We start from the raw sequence: 22,123 nt of genomic DNA on the forward strand, positions 1-22,123 counted from the left end.
AAACTCTTTGCTATAAATTTATTATTATTATTATTATTATTATTATTATTATTATTATTATTATTATTATTATTATTATTATTATTATTATTATTATTATTATTAACTTTCAGGCCCCTCTAATACGTTAAAATGTCTCACTTAAATTATCAGTTTTTCCGTCAAGCCACAACTCTCTCTCTCTCTCTCTCTCTCACACACACACACACAGACATACATAACCGCAATCTTACTTCCGTTCTCTCAATGTCACGTGGGAAGATTATTAAGAGAACCTTCAAAAGTGTGCCGTCTGGCAGAAAACATCGGGAAAGTCCCGAATGGGTGAGTTCTAAATCAATATTCACCAGAGCTTTCTACAGTGTGTATTGCATTGTTGTGCGTCTTCGTGTTTGACTGCTGGCCTTGGTTGTTCTATTCCACGAAGAAAAGAAGCTTGAACATCATTTACTTTAGTGTTTACTTCAGTGCATAGACATTCGGAGATACTGAAGTTTCACAGTGTATTAAAATAGCTTTTTATCTGTTGTGTGCGTCACAATAGAACGTCATCCAGATAACTGATTGAATCTTCTCGAGTGAATACTTCTTAAATACCAGGTAAGTGACATCTTGGATATTTAGGGTCGGGTGTGGGGTACTGAGTATAGATATGTGGAAAATCGAAAATCAAACTTCTGGAGTTTATACGTTCAAAAAAGGAAATTTTATGCAAAAGTTAAGAGGTGCTACGATTTCTGGTGTACCGTGGGGTGGGGAAACGATTTTTATGTCATATGAAAAAGCATGTAAACTTGGTGACATTGTGAAGATCCGATGTTAAAGGATTCAATCAGTTACTGACAAGGCAGGGTTCCTCGTTGTAACACGTCGATTGTGATGAGATTGCACATACATCAAAAAAGAAGCGACACGTATTTTCTATTATATCGGCCAACAAGCGCATTGAAAGGGTCAAATAGGGGTATAAAAATGGGGTATATAAGCTACGTATCAGTAACTGTTTGGACTAACTATTAACATAGGATTTTCACTATTACTTATTTTTACTAACCTAGTCGTTCATACGAGAGGAAAATTGTTCCACTGGATGTATTTATGGTACTTTTTCTCACCTCATGGCACCCCTTAATTTATACATAAAAGGACGTATAATAAATTCCAATAGATTGATTTATGAATATTCATTTCTTTATACCCAATACTCAAAAAACCAAATAATCTTTACATTAACTCATTTGTGCCCATTGTCGACATTTGTCGACAACCTCTGACGTCGACATTTGTGAGGTTTCGGAACCTCTGGGGCTGAAATAAAAATCGGGGTAAACGGTACAACTTTTTCTAGTGTCGGTTGGTATCACTGCCTACGATTATGGTGAGTATTTTGTAAGAGATATGAAAAATAGAAACAAATATTTCGAAAAAATAATTTAGGCAGAAATGGGTTAAGTAAGTGTCGGAAGTCGTATAGAGCGGCCATATCTGTCCGTCCGGCTGTCGCTGTCTGTCTGTCAATAAGTATCAGGGTAAAAACGGAAAGAGACATCAATAAGCTATTTTTTGGAATCGATTAGGGTCTGAAGATTAAGTTCTCCCTCATCTGTTAACCCTCTATTCAAACAGGAAATGGTAGAAATTAACCATTTCCGGTTTTGACATGTTGTCCTCTATAAAACAAAACGAGAACGAGAAGCGGTGTTTGGGAATCGACTGGATCTCCTTAAGGAAAAATGCTATCTTCAACAGCATCTATCTCTCTCTCTGCTGAAACCGGAAGTGGTAGAAACTTACTAGTACAGTGCTTCCGGTTTCACTGTAATTTCCATATAGCAAAAAATGTAAGAGATAGAGAGAAGCAGTTGTTTTCTTTCTTTTTTCTTTCTGTAATCCATTAAGCGTCCGAAGAAATGTTCAATTTCCAACTTTTTCCCTCTGGTGTAATGGTTCTCAACTTGGAAAAAAATGAAATCTTTCAGTTTTACTTCCCACGGTTATTCCGGCTAGGCTAAAGGAGATGGTGATGATGACAAATGAATGCAATGATGGAATGAATGTGGAAGGAAACGGGAGAACCCCGAGAAAACTCACGAACACGGTGTTTATCCACCACAAAATCCGTTGACGAAAGTATATAGGATCGTGAAAGAAATTGAATTTAAGATATCAATGGATTTATACGTTTCATGACTCCTGCATGCTGAAAAAAATAGATTTTTGGATGTCTGTCCATCAATGCGTTTTTCCGATGTTGTGTGTTCTCTATTCTACAGCCCATACCGTTTAAAGTATCGAGACAAACTTTTAACCTTAAGGTTATTATGAGATTCTGTAACGGCGTTTCTCTTAATTTTTCTTCTTACCCCAGAAAGTAAGGGTAGTTTACTGAGAGCCGATAATTAAATTTCGCAATTTTCTCGAAAGTGGCTCTTAACGATTTTGACCATGTATTTCACAAATCAATGCTTGTTTGATTAACAAACCTATGGTGTAAGTCGTTTATCTAGGAAAGATTCAGAAGGGCTAATTTACTCTTGAGGGTTGTTGGTTTATTCTGGACGATTTTCTCGAGAGCAACTCTGACGGTTTTGTTTATATTCCATAGATATTATTACTAATACTATATTGTAGAGTAAGTAGTTTTGTCTTTTAAAATCCACAGGGATGATTTACTCTTGGGGTGTTCTCTTTTAAGATTTTCTCAGAAACGACTCACGATTATAACTCTATGATCTTGCATAAAACACTCCAAGTAACCTAACCTAATTTGCTAATCTAACCTAACCTAGAGGTAGCACGGTGTCTCAGTGGTAGAGCGGTTACTTGTGGTACCTGGGGTCCATGGTTCGATCACCGGCCAAGTAAATTCTTAATGGACAACATCGTGTGCGTGGAATTCCTTGGGGTACCCCCTTTTCCTACTAATTTTTCATTCCACCGATTCTACTATCATTCACTTGTTTAGTCATCATCTCTGAGCCTAAAGGGCATACTTTGGTAAGATAAACTGAAAGATTTTTAACCTAATCTACTCTACTGACCTAACCTACAGTCCATTTGATACAACTTGTCCCTTCTGACAGTTGCTTTCCTTCTTTTTTTCCCCTTCCCACATGTAGTCACAACAATCAGGCAAGAAGAACTGTTTCTATGCCAACAGCACGTTCAGCCAATTATAGTGGCTCATTTCTTCGCTCTGTTATGTTAAACATTCCACCCTTTCCGCACGTTGCCAATTTGGATATGAAGAAATGAACGTTGTTTTAGTTGAATGTCAACTTGAGTAGTGGATCTGCTGGTTATTGGGAGCATTCTTTTTAGTTCTCTTTTGTATCATTTAATTTTATAAAACTGGGATTTAGTTGCAGTGAATAAGTTGGTGTTTGGATATCCGACACAAAAGCTGGCAACACAGCATTGAGCACCACGTGCGCGCAGCGAGCTGTCAGAAGGAACAAGTAGTATCACTTGCAGTATAACTTACCCCACTAAGCTAACTTATTTTACTAATGTCATCTACCATACCCTACCCTACTAATCAAACTTACCATACTAACCCTAACCTATTTATTATCCTTATCTAATCTACCCTACTAACCTAAAATGCCCTATTATCCTTACCTAACATACACTCCTCTGCTGTGTTCTTCTCTCCTCTACTGTAACGTATCACACGTTCGTGTCTGTCTTTGATTAACGATTTATTTCATGCCGCACTAGTTTGCACCTGTATTATCAATCTATTCAGTTTGAGCCTCATTATTCATTCCGTAAACTGGCCACTTGTAGCATCTTTTAGGACAGTTTTTGTGGAACTAAGCTTGACTAATTTAAAAAGTGTCGTTTCATTGTATTGTAAGTTACCAGGATAAAAAAAAAGTTCCATTTATGTTCTTATGTTCATCCATAACAAGTTAGGGTCACTTCTTTCTTTCTCAAAAGAACATGTTGTGATAATAGTTGGCAAAAAGATAAACAAAATTGATCGTGCCGACGAGAGAGAGAGAGAGAGGGAGAGAGAGCACAATTTACAAGTTACAGTTATTCCGGGTAGCTGTAAGGCATGATGACTATATACAGGAATATCTTGTATATCGCTGTAAATTGGTTTCCAAGAAACGTCTACCCACGTCCTAAACAGCGCTATTCGAGGTCAATGGTTTAAACTAAATTTGATCGTTACAAAACTAAGGGAAAATAAACAAGATTTGAAATTATACACATAAAATCCTTTTAAACATAAAAGTTGTAAAAAAAATCTTTAATCTATATTATAAAATTGAAAGTGACTATGTTTGTGACTCTTAATCTCTTGAACCGCCCGACCGATCTCGATCAAATTTACAACGTAGATGCGGTTCTGACATGGGAGTGTTTTTAGCTATTTACTTTGACGGTACAACTTAGGGGAGGGGGAAGAAGGGGACAGAAAAAATAAATAAAACTTAATAACTCTTGAACCACTCGACCGAGCTTGATCAAATTTTCAATGTAGATGAGGTTCGGGACTGGGATGATTTTTATCATTTCACTTTGACGGAGCAAAGTAGGGAAGCGCATGGAGGGGGAGATATACAAAAATCAATAAATATAAAAATAAAAGTGACTGGGTTCGTGAATTAATTACTTTTGAACCACCCGATCGATCTCAATCAAATTTTCAACATATATGAAGTTCAAACCTGGGATTTTTTTTGTCATTTCATTTTGACAGTAGATCTTAGGGGAGGGGAAGAGGAGGAGGGGAAATATATGAAAATAAATAAAACTTAATAACTCTTGAACCACCCGACCTTTCCCGATGAAACTTTCAACATAGATAAGGTTCGGGCCTGGGATGTTTTCTTCATTTCACTTTTATAATGCAACGAAGGGGAGGGGAGGGGAGGGGAGGGGAGAGATATATGTAATAAAAGTGAAAATAAAAGTGACTGTCTTTGTGACTTCACCACGCTTAAACCACCCGACCGATGTTTTAAAAAAAATTCAGTATCCTGAGGTGGTGTTTAGTATATCAATTTAACAGTAGAACTTAGAAGAGGGGAAGGGGAGGGGAGAGATCTATAAAAATAAATGAAACTTAATAACTCTTGAGCCACCAGACCTATCTTGATCAAACTTTCAACATAGATAAGGTTCGGGGCTGCGATGTTTTTGTTGTTTCACTTTACAGTGGAACTAGGGGAGGGGGAGGGGGAGGAGAAAGATACATGTAAAAAGAATAAAAATAAAAGTGACCGTTTTTGTGACTTCATCATGCTTTAACCAAAGGACCGATCTTAATCAAATTTTCAATATAGATGAAGTTCGGACCTGGGGTGGTTTTTATCTATTCACTTTGACGATAGAACTTAGAGGAGTAGGTAGGAAAGGCAGATATGCTATAAAAATAAATAAAACTTAATAACTCTTGAACCACCGGGCCGATCTCGATCAAATTTTCAACATAGATTAAGTTCAAACATGAGATGATTTTTGCCATATCACTTTGACAATCTAACAAAGGAGGGAAACACATTTACAATTGATCGAAAATGATCGATATTAGTGTCGAATCTATAGTTTTTGAGGTCGCTGAGATGAACAGTGACACTTCTGATGCCATTTAAATTCAAATTGAGCCCCGTAAAAATTGTGGGAGCGGTCGGGGATATATATATATATATATATATATATATATATATATATATATATATATATATATATATATATATATATATATATATATATATATATATATATATATACAGGAGTTAGACAAAAAAAATCTAAAACGCTTGCAAAAGTGTGAAAATCATACGTAGTATGGTGTGGGACTTCCTTGTTGCGTCCAAAACAGCTTGAATCCGACGTGGAATGGACGTATAGAGCTCCTGAATCGTGGAATATTGCAACATTGTTCCTCCAAAACATGCTCCAGTTCCTTAAGGAGGGTAATGAGACCGAACACGCCTTTCTAACTCAGACCACAATGGCTCAATGATGTTCAGATTTGGTGATTGTGGGACCCAGGGAAGTGTGATAGCTCCTGGTCATGCTCCTCAAACCATGATTTCACCGTTATTGCAGTGTGATAGGGTGCCAAATCATCTTGGTAGATGCCATCACCATCAGGGAACCATATTTGGGCCATGAGTAGAACCTGGTCGCCCAAAATGGTTTATACGCCTTAGCATTCATCATTTCATGCAGGGCTATGTTGGGACCTGCAGAAAACCACGATATCACTGCCCATACTGTAACAGAACCACCCCCATGCTTTACAGTTGGGAGCAGACAGTCTTTATCATAGGCCTGCGACGGTGTTCTCCATACGTAAACACGACCGGTTGTTGGAAACAAGGTGAAGGTCGATTCATCGGACCACATTACGTGTTTCCACTGCTCATGGGTCCACGCCTTGTGGTCCTTGCACCATTGGATACGCCTCTTCGCATTTACTGCTGTGACTAGGGGTTTGGCGATAGCGGCCCTGCCATAAATTTTGATTTTATGAAGTTCCCGGCGCACTGTTTTCGATTAAACCGGGTTCTGTAGGCCGGAATTGAGTTCAGACGTAATTTTCATTGCAGTGGTCTTCTTTTTAGTTGCTACAATCCGTTTTAATGCCTCCGGTCGCTATCTGACAGGATTGTCTTTCGACTACTGTTGTGCTCTGCAGACGTCGTTTGCCCATAAATTGTGTATGCCCTCGTTACATTGGAGACAGTGCCTTTCGATACCCCCACAATGTTTGCCACTGTTGCCACTGAAGTTCCAACCAGACGGGCACCAACGACCATGACTCTTTGGAAGTCTGTTAGGTCGCTCATTTTACCGCACCACTTTCACATCACGACACTCACAGGTGAACAGGTTACTGCTGACGGAAGAGAAAGCTTCACATGACACATTGAAAACAAAAAACGATCGGCAACCACAACCCGCGTTGTACAGTGGAGAACAAAACTTACGTGTCCTGTATGAAGTGTTTTAGATTTTTGTCCCTCCCCTGTATATATATAAAATCAAAATTAGCAATATCAGTGTCGAATTCATACTTTTCGGGGTCGCTGAGATGCGCAATGACACTTCCGATGCTGTGGCCCGCAACATGGGGAGGAAAGGGAATATATAAAAATCATCGAAAATGACCAATATCAAGGAGCGCTTTAGTAATAGTAAAAAGTGACTGACTAATGAAACATGTTACTATTTTTTCTTAATTTAACGCAGCGAAGTGGGTAATTGATGCTAGTTAATTATAAATTTAAAAAGATATTTTAAATTTTATTCCTTATAGGCTAAAGAAGACGCGTGATTAACGAAGTTAATAAAACTGGAATGAGGATGTGGAAAGAAACGGGACAACCCCGAGAAAACCCACCAGGACGATGTTCATCACAAAATAACATGGCATGGGATCTAACCAAGGACTTCCCTCGGATCAGAAATGAGTGTTGTAGTGTTAGTATCGATACAACTATAGCTATAACGCAGTAGTACATCTATAGCTACAGGTTTCAATAGAGGAATAAGATCAAAGAGAGAAACTATTCCTCGGACGCTGAATCCATATTAAAAAGCCATTACTCCCTATCTTTTACTCTTTTGCCACTATGAGGGCCGCTGTGGCTCAGTGGTAGGGCGTTCACCTCTGGTGCATGGGGTCCTTCGTTCGATCCAAGCTCTCGCCAAGTGGATTTTGTGGTGGACAAACACCATGTGCGTGGGTTTTCTCGGGGTTCTCCCGTTTCCTCCCACTTTGTTCATTCCACCATTTCATTCATTTCTTATCATCACCGTCTCCTTTAGCCTAACCGGCATAACCATGGGACGTAAAACTCAAAGATTTCAGTTCATTTATTTTGCCACTATGGAGCGTAATATTGAAACCGGAAGGGCTAATTGATGTTTATCACTTCCTGTTGCAATAAAGAAATAAAATCAGAGTTGAAACGTACTTTTGCTGTACTGAATCCATATTCAAAAACTGCCTGTTGCTATCTATTTCCGTTTCACCCATTATGCAGCCAGAAATGGAACCGAAAAATCTTAGATTTTCACCATTTCCACAAATAGATAAAAAATCAAGACAAAACAATCTTGGGACACTGAATCTATGTTTTAAAAAAAGAATTACCGTCTTTGTTGTGTGAAAATCAATGTTGAAACAGTTGTGTCAAAATCAATGTTTGAGGTACAGGGGGTGTACTAATAAATTTTAGTCACTCTGGTTTCCGTAGAACATTGCGGGTTGTGATGGTGTATTGTCTTGAGACGTTGAATTGATTGCAAAAACAAAACAGCTTGTTGCCATGTATTATCGCTTCTGTTCTATGGGGATTAACGTTGAAACCGGAAGTGGTTGATTTCTATCATTTCCGGTTTGAGTAGAGGGTTAACGAAAGAGATGGAATATATTCTTGGGACATTCAGTGAATTGTAAAAGATTACTTCTCCATGTCTCTGAACCGTTTTTGCTCTATGGAAATCACTATTGATACCGGATGTAGTAGTAAATTTCAAACACTTCGATTTCAGTGGAGTATTGTGGGTAGTGACGATATGTTTTTTTGAGACGGTGAATTGATTGCAAAAAGACCACTTGTCGCTATCTGTTACTGTTAATGTTCTGTGACGATAAACCTTGAAACCGGAAATTGTTAATTTAAACCACTTCCTATTCGAATAGAGACTTAATGGAGGAGAGGGAACCTGTTCTTGGGACGATGAATCGATTTCAACAAAACGTTGTTCGATATATCTTACCGTTTCTGATCTAAGGGAAAATAAAATTAAAAATATGTATGACAAACATTTACATATGAATGAGCTTTTGTAAAAACACTGACTTCACACAAGTTTGTTTATCGCTAGCGCTAAGACAAAATGTAAAAAGCTCCTAGGGTCCGCGTTCGGGTTTTTGACGTTCGCATTATCTTCGTCCTACTGTATATCATTAACTATTTCATTCCCCTCCCCTCTCCGGCACATCCTAGTTATGTCGCGCCAGGGATTTCCGCTTGAAAATGGTTGTTTTTTATGTATACATTTAGAAACTTTTAATAGTTGTTTTAGACAAGGATGTTAAAAAATAGAGGATCTGCCGATACAACAAAATCGTGAAGCCATACGTCACAGTTCAGCCACACCTACTCTGCCCGCTCCGCGCCACTAAGATCGCAATATTTCGAGCCAACAAACATGGCGGGAACGAGAGTAGCCAATCAGACGTAGCAGCTCAGACGATGCTCAGTTGTTTTTCGGCTTCAGTGACTTCCTAGAATGAAGATACGTATGGGCAGATCCTCTATTTTATAACATCCTTGGTTTTATAGGTATTGATCATATCTTTTTTTTTTTTTTTTAATATTTATTTATTTTTGTTTTCTTAGTGCAATATTCAGCATCTGGCTCCTACAGTCATGTCTTGAGTTATTTTGAAAGTACTGAAATAATAATCAATTAATTACTTTTATTAATTGCTACCCCAGAGGCTAGCTACCTTGTAGAGGGCTACACCCTCTTTTAGGGAAGCGTTGCAGAGGGAACTATTGAGATGTGGGATTACTGGCGTTGGGCTATGGTACATTCCTTTATAAGTAAATACATCAATTGGATTGTCATTATGGTCTTTGCGACCGTAATCATCATTGAGGAAAGTAATGCATAAAACAGGTAGTAAAACATAACAATTACAAATAGCATATAAATAAAAATAACAATTATAAATAACAAGATTTCAATTAAAAAATCAGGATACGTTGATTGGAAAATTCTATATGGGCAAAGATGAATATGAGGGATGGAATGAGGTGCAGATAACGTCACAACACATAGGTGATGTTAACAAGGACAAATGCGGGTTAAAAAATTTTACGATGTAGAAACAATATTATCGATCGACTGAAGAAAACCATGTGTGAGAAATTACTTTTGATTTCTGCCATATGCTGTGCATTGAGACTGCAAAATATCTGGAGAAATAAGCATCGGACGAAAAAAGTGTTCGAAATATATTTATTGGAGGGGCAAATTCACCTGTGATAAAATTAGCCCTTCATCCGCGCACTGAGGGCTGGACGAGGAGCATCGTACGGGAAAAATATTCTACTGGAGAAAATAAGTAAATTGTATTCAAAACATTTTTTTCGATTTGTGATAGTTAGTGTTGTAATTAGTGAAAATTAGTTTCAGTTAGATTTCTCCAATTGGAAGATGCTACGTTTAATTCCAAAATAAATCTGTCATAAACAGTACAAATCTTGTGTATTAAATGTTTTCCCTATTCGTGATAAGTAGTGTGGAAGATTGCTCTGCATTTGGCGTGAATTCAGGTAATTCAAACGTGATATGTGCAATTAGGTGCAGTTTACGGTGGAAATTGTAGCAGGGTACCAAGTGTTGTATCGGCTGTATCGCCCCGTAGTCATTAAATCGGGTAAAAAGAGTTCAAAAACAAGGAATGAACGCAGTTCAGAACAAATGAAGCAAATACATGAATATAATAAAAATGACCATTTGGATGTGGTGTCATTAGCACCCAAAATGTAAAACAGTAGTACCCAAATGTGTCAGTAGCACATATAAAATATACAGAATTTTATAATTGTATAATCATCTATAAGATATCTTCTACGTAGATGGCTATTCCATGCGTTCGCAACGCGTTTTTATGGCTCATGCGTACGCTTGGAATACGCTGACAATGTATTTAAATGTGGATGGCTAATCGCAATACGCTGCAAACGCAAAAGCAATAAAAACGCGCAAAATACGTCTCAGAACAATAGACCGCCTGAAGTTTCGGAATCAGTAAAAGATGCCTAAAGGAAGGAAGAAAGGAAAGACGTGTTGGGAGGCAAGGGAATTTTAGCAAGAAACACTGCTTGGAAGATGCTTTGTGCAGAGTATTGGAATTCTGCTATTATAAAGTATGTGCGTATATCTAACAAATCAAAATTCATAAAAAATACAATAAATTCCGAAAAATTAGTTAATCACAGAAAAATCTATGTAACACAATGGACTTATTTCTCGTGATTCGCATGAAAGAGAATAAGGGTGTGGCAGTAATGCCTGACTGGCTCACAGTATGATTTATAACTCTGGCGAAAGTAAAATTACCGAATGGTTACCTAGGCCGCGTTCGCTGCAAGGACTAACGCATCTTCGAATAGCCATAGTCTAAGATACGGTAATTTTAGACCACGGAGAGATGCAGCTGATAAAATGCGTGGTAGCTAACGACGATAAACACCGTAGTCTGCACATTATTGTACCACCACATTTAAATTGCAGAACAATCATCCACACTACGTAGCACGAGTTGAGAAAACGTTTAATACTAAAGATTGGTATATGTTTATCGCAGATTTATTCTGCAATTAAACATGGTGGCTCCCAGTTGAAGAAACCTTAGTGAAAACTAATTTTGACTTGTTACAGCGCCATTTATTACGAATCGAAAAAAAGTTCTTCGAATAACATTTACTTATTTTTCCCCATAAAATCCGAATTTTTAATTTAAAAAAGTGTAAGTCCCCATTTAAGTTTTCAAAGTTGCCTCTTGACGCGCCCTCGGGATGATGATGGGGGCTAAATTTATTACAGGTAAATTTTCCCTTTCTAAAATATTAACTTTTTATTTCGAACATTTTCTTTTCGTCTGATGCTTATTTCTCCAGCCACTTTGCAGTCTCAAGTTATAAACGTCTCGCTGTATATTATCACATATGAATAAGAAGATATAACAATATGATGATGTGTTACGTAAATTCTAAGATATTTAGTACAAGCTTCTATCCCGAAAATGCATTAATTTAACTTTAAACTACTGTAAAACGTTAATTTAATTTTTAAGACTTTAAAAGAATAGCAGACTATGTTAACTCTCATTTATTTATTTATTTATTTATTTATTTGTTTGTTTATTCTGTTGGCAGAGACCGTGGGATTTAATACCAGATGAAAACAAGACAATCGGTTTCTGGATGTGAATAATCAGCAAAAACTGATCCTAAGTTTTGTAAGATCTTAACCTGGTCCGTGTTGTAATGGAAGGAGTATTGGACAAAATAAATGCAGAAATCATTAGACTAGATGACGTGCAAACCAAAAAGCTTGTAGCCCACCAGAAGTGGTTAGTTGAAACTATATTTAATGCAATGAAAGACATAGTACCTCTCTTCCGCTACCTTTCACCATATATCTACTGGACCGGAAGCTATTATGAAGGTACAAGAGTTTCCAAAGCCAACGAGTTTGATATTAATTTCGTTTTAAAATTGCCAGCAGACAGAATTGAAGTGATTGTAGAACGAGCTCGACCTTCGGCGGTAATGTTAAGGATTCCCGAACGTTTCGAAAAATATGCTCATCATAAGGATATGCAAGAACTCACGAAGTGGGTAGATCAAGATGGGTACCTTGAGCAAAATGGTGTTAGAAATTGGATGGACTGGGCTATTGTGGATACCATAGTGGAACTGAAATATAATAAAATAATACCAGAAAATGCAGTGAGATTTCGGCAAGCAGGTCCTGCCTTTACCGCATACGCTACTACACCCGATGGTATGGAATACAGCATCGACATCGTACCTGCCATTCGTGTTTCAGAATTTTCCCTCTCACCCTCAATACCTGGAGTAGTTTTTCCTCCTGATCATTGGTTCGCTATTCCAAAGAATAGAGGTATCGATAAAGTAGTTGAAATTTGTTGGCGCACAAGTTTCTCTGATCAAGAGAGAAGCATGTTTAAAAATAAACAACATTTGCTTCCCACTTTGCGCCTCATGAAAAGATTCCGAGATAAACAAGGTTGGGAGGAGGAGATATCAAGTTACCACATCAAGACACTGTTTTTATGGGAAGTGAGTAAACAGAAACCAGACTTTTGGGAGAACAAACTTAGTTTTCTTTTCGTATATATGTTGAAAGTTTTGTACGATTGCTTGTGTGAAAAGCGTATTAATTATTTTTGGGACTCAAGATGTGATATGTTACAAATTCGTTTGGGCACTTTAGCTTCATATCGTAATCATTTAAAAAGTTGTATCGACCATATTGAACTTGAAATGAATACGAATCCAAACGTTCTATACCAGTATCTTGGGTAAAGATCAATATCGGAATAGGATAAGAATGAATCAACAGCAAGAACCCTGCATGGAAAACATATTGGAATAGAATATATGGAGAATACTTCTTAAAGTGGCCTTTATTTGTCTAACTGTGGCAACATGTGTTATTGTCACACTAATGTATCTCAGAAGCCATTTTTGACCGATGTTAGTTTTATTTATAAATTTGGTTACGTGACTAAATGCATTTCGTTAACCATAATCAACATGTCTCTAGTTAAGAGCAAGTGACAAGTGTATTCATAGCTAGAAACATTTGGGCAGTTCTGTCTCTCGCTCGCTGGCCCATCATCGCGTCTACGTCTTTTCATTCTTTTTTTGGATGGTAATATAAACCATAAAGGCTCTGAATCGAACAGATTTTTTTCCCTGAAAAGACACATCCCACGTTTGAAATAATCCCAACAAATTTGTCTATCGCTGAAGTTCAATGGACGTGACAGATAAGATGTTGAGGGTGGGATTCGTGAGGTAAATAAAGCAATGAAGCTACTCCGTATATTATTATTAATAATAATACCCTGAAAAGTATGTAACTTTTTAACCATTATGAACTTACGGTCTTGCGTACCGGCACCTTTATTTTTAGTAACAAAACGATGTGTGTGTATATATACAGAATAAACCGGTTATAACGACTCCGAAGGAACCGCAAATTTACGGTCGTTATAGCCGATAGTCGCACAAACCGGGTTTTCATTTCCTTGCTCAAAATTTCGTATCTAACAATAAGTTTTAGGCTATTCACTTGTTGAGCATGTTTTAATCTTACTGTATGTGTTGTATAGTATAAGTCATGAATGAAATACAGTATTCTCGTTCCAGATACTGTATTACAAAAATTAATTTATTACCGTACAAAAATTAAAATACAGTACTCTCTATATAAATTACTGTATGTACTCTCGTACAATAAATGCAATGCTGTTTTTTTTTTTTTTTTTTTGGTAAGATGTTGTACAAATGTAATGTACTGTACCTTACACATTAGAAAAATCCAACACACATAACCACAAAACATCAAAAAGTAATATACACACTATTATTTCACGTCTGTACTTTGAAAACGCTTTAACTTTAGTAAGCAACGCAGTAACGCATACACTGTAGTGTAATCAGTTATCTTTTGTTTGCTTCTTGCACTTAAGATGTGCGTACGCATTTAGCATTTGACGATGCATTCGTTTCAACTCTCACCATTGACATTTATATTAAATTCTTCTTTGAACATAACAATTTTTTGTAAAGTTTTCACTGCACTCAGAGCTTCGTTAAGTGATGGTACAACAAATTGTTCTTCTTCTTGTTCATTTTCATTTTCGCCAATTACCTGTTGGCTTTGGATATCAGCTACAATTCTCCTTCACTTGCTGAGGCGCACACTGCAAGATGATTGTCTACCTCGGCAAAGTCTTCTATTTCACAAGTTGACAAAGATGGACCAAGCTCTTGCACTAATCGCGCAAGAGGAATATCATCCTCCACATCTTCATCATCAGCTGTTGCTGAAAACGTGTCGTCCTCACCGTGGGATGGTGAAGAAAGGTCTCTGAAACCTGTATGGTTAAAGCAATTAGCAATGGTCCTTTGAGTGACATTTTCCCACGCTTCAGATATTAAAAAATTGCATCAAGAACATTGAAAACTGGTTCTTTATCTTCTTCGATTTTTTTGTAACATGTTCATCACCTGAAGCTTCCTGTATTACATCTTAAGAGATTTTATAACTCCTTGGTCCATAGGTTGTAAAACTAAAGTGACATTTGGAGGTAAAAACACAAGCTTTATATACAATTTATATTAGCTACATTGATACATGTTATTTTCATTCCTATGCTGTTACAGACATGTGGATGTGCATCATTGAAATAGGAAAAAGAATTTATTGACTATTTGTTTGTGCTGAAAGTGTGTGAAGTTATTGTGAGCAGTGTCACTGTGTTTCATAACACATTTGATACAAATATTGTAAAAGGGAGGAAAATATATCCTTCCCTTTCATAATATGTTCTGTAATAGCAACCCTGAAACAAAGGAATGAAAATAACATGTATCAAGGTAGCCAACATAAATTTAGAAACATCCATACTGACTAACAAGAATAATGACCTATATTAAGTACTGTTTGGAAACGTAATACCTCTCTAAATAACTCAAAAGGTGATTAATTGTGTAAATTCAAATGAATACATCAAAAGAAATAAGTGAAATTGAATATAAATTCCTTTGACGCTGCAGGTAAATAGCTTCAGGCAAATTGTTATCGATCTGAACCCAGATATTCACATGGTCAATATCGTGCAATGCTTGGTTTATGTTGAATTTTGAATCGGATCCCATTGAGTGCCCAAAATGCAACTTTGTGGTGTTTTAGTACACATATGAGACTACAATCTGGACAATTTTGAACAAATTCAGAGGGACATTTCTATGCCAAATTCAAAATTCAAATCTTAATTTGAATTTCTGGTTTCTTAAATATAGCACAGCTTGTAGAGTAATTTTTAAGCTTTCCAATAGTGTTTGTTTCACGTTTCTAGTGCACATAACCATTTTATGACAATTTTTAATAATCACTGTAACTGAAAAATGCCGGTTTTTTTTGGCATTTTTGAACACCCTGTATGGGGACACTTTCAGGAGGAGAGAGGTAATATTTGGGATTTTTTCATCTCCCACTGTAATAAAGCTGTGCACCAATTTTTACAAAAATCTAAGATCGTCAGGTCAGATTTTGCCATTTCATTGGTTGATTTCACATGGAATGTCCCAATACAAAATAGAAACTGAATCCAATTGGCTGAGGGTAGAAGTCAGTGGAGAGCTTTTGTGAACGCGGCATTGAACCTCCGGGTTCCATAGGCCATAGAGTTAGTTAGTTATATGTTTGAGGTCAAGAAAAGTTTATATGTTTGTGGTCAATCTTTCGACAGAAGTTGGCGTTTTCACTGATCGATTGCAAAATTTCAGTAGATTATCCAGTTCTAATTGAATATTTAAAAAAAAATGTCCATTACTTCTTTATTACATTTTTAGAGGTACACTGGAAGTGTTGAAATTAAAAAAAAATCATCATATCCTACGAGTTATACATTTTAACACTACATATTTATATATAGGGGTTGTATATCTCTCAGGTGTTTGTTTCATGACCAAATGATAATGAAAAACGAAGGATAACAATTTATCGAGTCTAAGTTGAATCTTTATTGTTTGGAGTGTTTTGCCCAATGAACACCATAAATCACTGACATTATAATTAATTGTGTGTGTAATGTATTTGCTTATAACATACTGCATGCAAGAACAAAGAAAACAGTGATCATACATGAATTAGAAACTCCAACCGGAAATAGGCTCAAATCTTGCAAATGGTGCGAGATATTGAAAAAAAAAAAACGAAAAATCTCCCCTTTATGATACCCCTTGCCGATTTTTTTCAAGACGTTTTTCACTTGTGTCTCTAAAGGGACATGTACAGATGTTGTGAGGAATGACAAGGAGATTCATATTCATGCGCTGTGTAGAGAGCGCAGATTCAGCTAGTATATATGTCACTATGTGACTTCATACCTCAAGAATCACGCGACTAATCTTGATCAAATTTGCCACATAGATGAGGTTAGAGCCTGGGATGGTTTTATCATTTCACTTTGACAACGGAACTTTTACGGAAAAGGGAGGAGGGAGATATTTAAAAATCATCGAAAATTACCGATATTAGTGTCGAATCCACATATATTTCTGGGTCACTGAGGCAAAAAAATGACACTCCCGATCCCGTTTTAATCCAAATTCAGCCCATTATATCCAAAATGAAACGTATTCTCCATGTGTAAAAAACGGGTATTCTGCTAGCATTTTAAAAATAAATATGTTATTAAGAAACACAATGTGTAAATCATTTCTTCTTTTTTTTTAAAAAAAAAGAAAACACACAAGTGTTATTTTAATATTCTAGCTGGCCTTGTTTTCATATTGCCAAACTAAACACAACAACATACTGAGCAAGGCCAGTGTTTCTTTCAGAAAAACTTCCGCGGGGACACACACAGTATTCTGCGGGGTACACTACTGATACTATTCTATTTAGTATTATATTATAGCTGTTTTGGTCTCCTCTGGGGGCCACTCTCACAGCTCAGCTCCGGGAGGGCAATGCCCCCCAAAACATGTCTGGAAGAAATATTGACCAAAGCTATGTAATAAAAATTTCACTGTTTCTGGCGTTAACGTGTTTTGTGTTTTTATATATTTTTATCACATAGCCTTGCTCAGTGTGTTGTAGTGTTTGTTATTTTACTCCTGGGGTGTTTTTCTTTATGAGTTTTTTTCACAAACTATTGAGGCAATTTTGTTCTTATTTCATTAATTATCCTGTAGTATGACTTAAGCTACTTTCCATGAAAAATTCCAAAAGGATTACTTTATTATCGGAGGTGAGATTTTTTTTTCCCCAACGATTCTCTGAAAAGCTTCTCTGAGGATTTTCTTCATATTTCAGAATGCTATAACTTAGCGTTAGCTGTTTCTTCTAAAAAGTAGAAGGGACCTCTTTTACTCTGGTGGTGAATTTTATTCGGGAGATTTTCTCAAAAACTGCTCATCCGGTTTTGTATATAGCGGAGAAACAAAAATTACTAACCCTGTGATATTCTTCTGAAGCTACCTCTTCTGGAAAAACAGGGGGTTGTGTAGTCTTGGGAAGAATTTTTCAGATGGTTTTATCAAAAACTACTCAAGTTCAAATTTCATAAATAAATATTTCATTAGCATCCCTATTATGTGGTATAAGCAGTTTCTTTTAAAGATATCCACAACGATTAATTTATTTTTGGTTTTGTCACATGAGCTCCCGCCGGGAATCGAACTTGAGTCTTCCACGCTAAAGGCATCTGGGTCTTCCTAGGCGGATTTGGCGTGGGAGACCCGAGTTCGATTTCCGTCGGGAGCTTATGTAGTTCGGATTCTACGTTAAACTTAAATCCATACTTCCTATAACCTCGGTACTAAAAGGGACCTTTAAGGATCTAAATCTAAATCCTGTTTTCAGACGGTTTCCTAAAAAAAAAAAAAAAAAAAAAAAAACATTAGCCATTTTGTTCATACGAGGGCTATTCGGAAAGTAACTTCCGATTGGTTAAAATAGAAACACCAAAGTAAATAAGAAGAATGTATTATATACACCTGAAAACTACTTCTTTGCTCTATTTTTCAACATAGTGTCCATAAACATTCAAGCACTTATCGATCTCTGCATTAGCTGAGAAATTCCATCAGCATAAAAATCTGCCATCAGCGCCTTGAGCCAGCCTGTGACCGCATCTTTCAGCTCCTCATCATCACCAAAGCACTGGGATCCTGGAAATTTGTGGAAATTCATCGAAAGATCCGAGATTGTGAAACTTAGATTTTCAGGAACTTTTCCATCCATTTTCTGAACGAGTTCATCACTGATTACTGATAGCTTACCACTCCTCTCTTTGTCATGAATGTTTGTTTGTCCACTTTTAAATGAACGAACCCATTCACAAACAACTCCTTCACTCATCACACTTGGTCCATACACGGCACAGAGTTCCCGATTAATAGCTTCTGCCGAATATTGTTTTGCTGTAAGAAAACGTATAACAGCTCGTACGCGTACCTCGCACTTGGCGGGGTTTTCTATTGCAACACACATTTTTGAAACGTTACAAAAGTGGAACTAATGATCAGACAACCTTCACTCTACCATGGTTGGATGCAGACTGATCCAACCATAGCTTGGTTGGATACGCTCTGCCGCGTACGTCTGTGCAAAAATGTAGCACTGCCCCCCACTACTTCAAGCACAGTGATCAATCGGAAGTTACTTTCCGAACGCGCCTATAAAGAACAATTCTACCTGAAAATATCAAGGGATAGTTTATTCTTGACGTAAGTTTCTCAGACAATTTTCTTTTTAAAAAAGGATTTTACTCATATTTAAACACAATAACGACCGTACAACATGGCACATGTCTTTTCAAATGAAAACTTAATAAGGAGCAGTTTAACTTCGGGGGTAAATTTTCTTCTAAGTATTCTAAAAATGCCTATTATAATTTTCTTAATATTTTGTAAATAAACGTTTTACTAATAACTGCTATATAACTTGATTTACGTAATTTAATAAATGGAGAGGAGAAAGTTTAGTGTAGGTGCCCCTTATCTTTTATTTCATTTCTCTTTAAATCAGGGGTAAAAGTGCGGGGAACGTGGGGGTACACCGTCCCCCACCTCCAAAGAAATATGTACGGCGTCCTCCCAGTTCCCAAAAAAATTACAATGGGCAAAGATAGGTAGGGGGAGCGGCGTGACGTTATGCAATTACCTACCGTCCCTCTACCTTTTCAGATCCACTTTTAACCCTGCTTTAAATATATGTTTTAAAGAGTTCTACAGTATCATTAATTAAATAATAAAGAGTATCATGCTTACCTACAGTGGCGGCTCGTGAGTATATGATATGGTAGTGCCAATAAATAAGCGCATATCCGTAAAAAAAAAAAAAAAAAAAAAAAAAAAAGACATGTAATGGCACAAATAACATTATTTTATTAATTACACACACACACACACACACACATGAACTTGATTAAAATTTGTCGGCACCCAAAAGTAATATATATATATATATATATATATATATATATATATATATATATATATATATATATATATATATATAAAGAGAGTGAGTTATTTAGAAAGAAGTTTGTGCCTACAGTAAACTTATTATAAACATAAAGCAGATTTTGTACAGCTTGCGATCCCCCCCCCCCCCAAACAACACACGGAAAACAAAATAAAGGATTGGCTACATCACAACCACAAATTCGAACTGTTTTTCAAATATATGTTCATGTTAAATTGATGCAATCTTTCCTTATTACGGATCACTTGCTTAACACATAATTTTAAATTAGGCATTTGCTTTTCTAAATTTCCTGCTTCCAGTTTGTCGTCATATGATAGAGATGAAAACGGATATTTCACTAAATTACTTGCCGCATTTATCACAATCTATTGTTCTGGTTTCACGGAAAGTAGTTACAAATTTAGAGATAGAAGAAAACAGCACTACACTTAAATACTCAGCTTCAAAACTTTGCAAAAATATATAATTGACAAGTTACATACACACACCACATTCAACACCATAAACACTCAGGCGCACAATGTGTTTATGTTTCAATCAGGGGGGGATCATACCTGGGTTGACAACACAATAACGAAATAAACTCCAAATCGATTTTTGGGAGGGTCAAATCTAGATGGTCCATATTGATATGTAATAAGTAACTAGTTTGGAAACACTGTAATAGGAACAAGTGAATGAGGAGTCACGTGTTAGAATTCCAAGCGACTTAACTCCAAACCAAAGCCCTCTTTCCGAGAGCATCAAAACATAAAACGAAACAAATCTCCCGCTTCGAGCCACCTTCGATCGTGGCACAAAACGCTAGTTATTTCTCCGTACTTTCCTTCTGCTCTGCGACTAACGAGCATGCGCACAAACCATTTTTAGACCAGTAGGGAGAGCACGGGCGAACTTGGCACGAACAGAGTACAGATAGGCCTATGTATATTACTGCTAGCGTGCGAGTAATTCTGAGCGCATTCAATCACTGAGCGCGACTCAAACCAGCTTCTCGTGAGCAGTGATGACGTTGCAAGTAAAGTATTGTGCATAAAATTAAAAAGTTTGTTATTTAGTAAGATGCAAATATTATTTTTTTTGTATTATTTGTGGTAGTGCCACGGCACATTGGCTCCCCTTCAGCGGCCGCCGCTGCTTACCTAATCTAATATAATATATATCCGTTTTCAGTCAGTAAATTAGTAAGAACCCCCACATTTACCTTACCCAGATTAAAGATAGAACAATTTATTGATATTTGGGATGAAAGAAATTGTGGCAGAAGAAAAAAGGAAGTGACCTTTATTATTATTATTATTATTATTATTATTATTATTATTATTATTATTATTATTATTATTATTATTATTATTATTATTATTATTATTATAAGTAGGTAAACAATTAAAATTATGGTTACCACGCGTACAGAATCTTAGTAATCACTGATTTGGAGGGATTTCAATTTTTTAATGACTTGTGCCCCCCTCAATCATATTTATGTGCCCTTCAAAACTTTTATGGCTGGTTGCGGGCCTGGATTAGCCACAATGGAAGAAAGTATGAATGTTTTCAGAATTTTAGCAAAAAAATCCAGTCAGAAGACCTAGGCACAGATGGGAGGATGCAGAAATAGGAATACAAAATAGAAATTGGATCAAATTGGCTAAGTACAGAAATCAATAAGGAGCTTTAGTAAATGCAGCATTGAATCTTCTGGTTCCATAGGTCATAGAGTTAGTCAGTGATGTGTTTATGATGTGTATTGTAAGTTTTGTAGAAAGTATTCCTTGTTTAATTGTAATTTTACTTTTTCAAAAATATCCTTGCTCCACATGTATGTCAAAAATTAGCTTTTTTCTTTTTCGTAGCAATTCTTTCCTGAGTATTTCTTGCCAGGCCCGTATCCACGGGGGGCTAGGGGCCGCCCTCCCTAAATTTTCACTGCCCCGCCCCCTAAAATTTTCACGGTAGGCTTGCAAATGAACTATAATATGGTTGGGTCGGGCCCCCCTAACTTCAACCAGGCCCCCTCTACATTTTTGGGCTGGCTACCGGCCTGTTTCTTGCTATAATGTTTTAAAGTAACTTTGACCTAAGAAATGCGAATTAGTTTACCTACAACTATAATTAGTCCTTAATATTTGCCTGTGAATTGACTCTGAGCCTAATTTCCGTTAATGAGAGTTCAGTCAAAGAGGAAGTTGCAAACTGTAATATCTAGCTGTTACACACTATGAAAAGACACACACCTGCACATGTAACGTTAATAATGTCCTTGATCCAAATCGATCCAAATGCAAATCGACGTCGGCGCTGAGTGAGTGTTTAG

At 36.7% G+C, this 22,123-nt stretch overlaps 1 protein-coding gene across 1 annotated transcript; it reads left to right on the plus strand.

Moving 5' to 3' along the window:
* The first annotated feature begins 309 nt into the window (after nucleotides 1-309).
* LOC145681855 (cyclic GMP-AMP synthase-like receptor) lies at nucleotides 310-13,103 on the plus strand. The gene is made up of 2 exons (XM_081753463.1): nucleotides 310-600; nucleotides 11,928-13,103. Exon 2 carries the CDS (start codon nucleotides 12,039-12,041, stop codon nucleotides 13,101-13,103), a length of 1,065 nt encoding a protein of 354 aa, XP_081609589.1. The 5' UTR covers nucleotides 310-600; nucleotides 11,928-12,038.
* Nucleotides 13,104-22,123: the final 9,020 nt, after the last annotated feature.

Source organism: Thermobia domestica, chromosome 3, assembly GCF_964235325.1.
Source record: "Thermobia domestica chromosome 3, izTheDome1.hap1.1, whole genome shotgun sequence".
NCBI lineage: Eukaryota > Metazoa > Arthropoda > Insecta > Zygentoma > Lepismatidae > Thermobia > Thermobia domestica.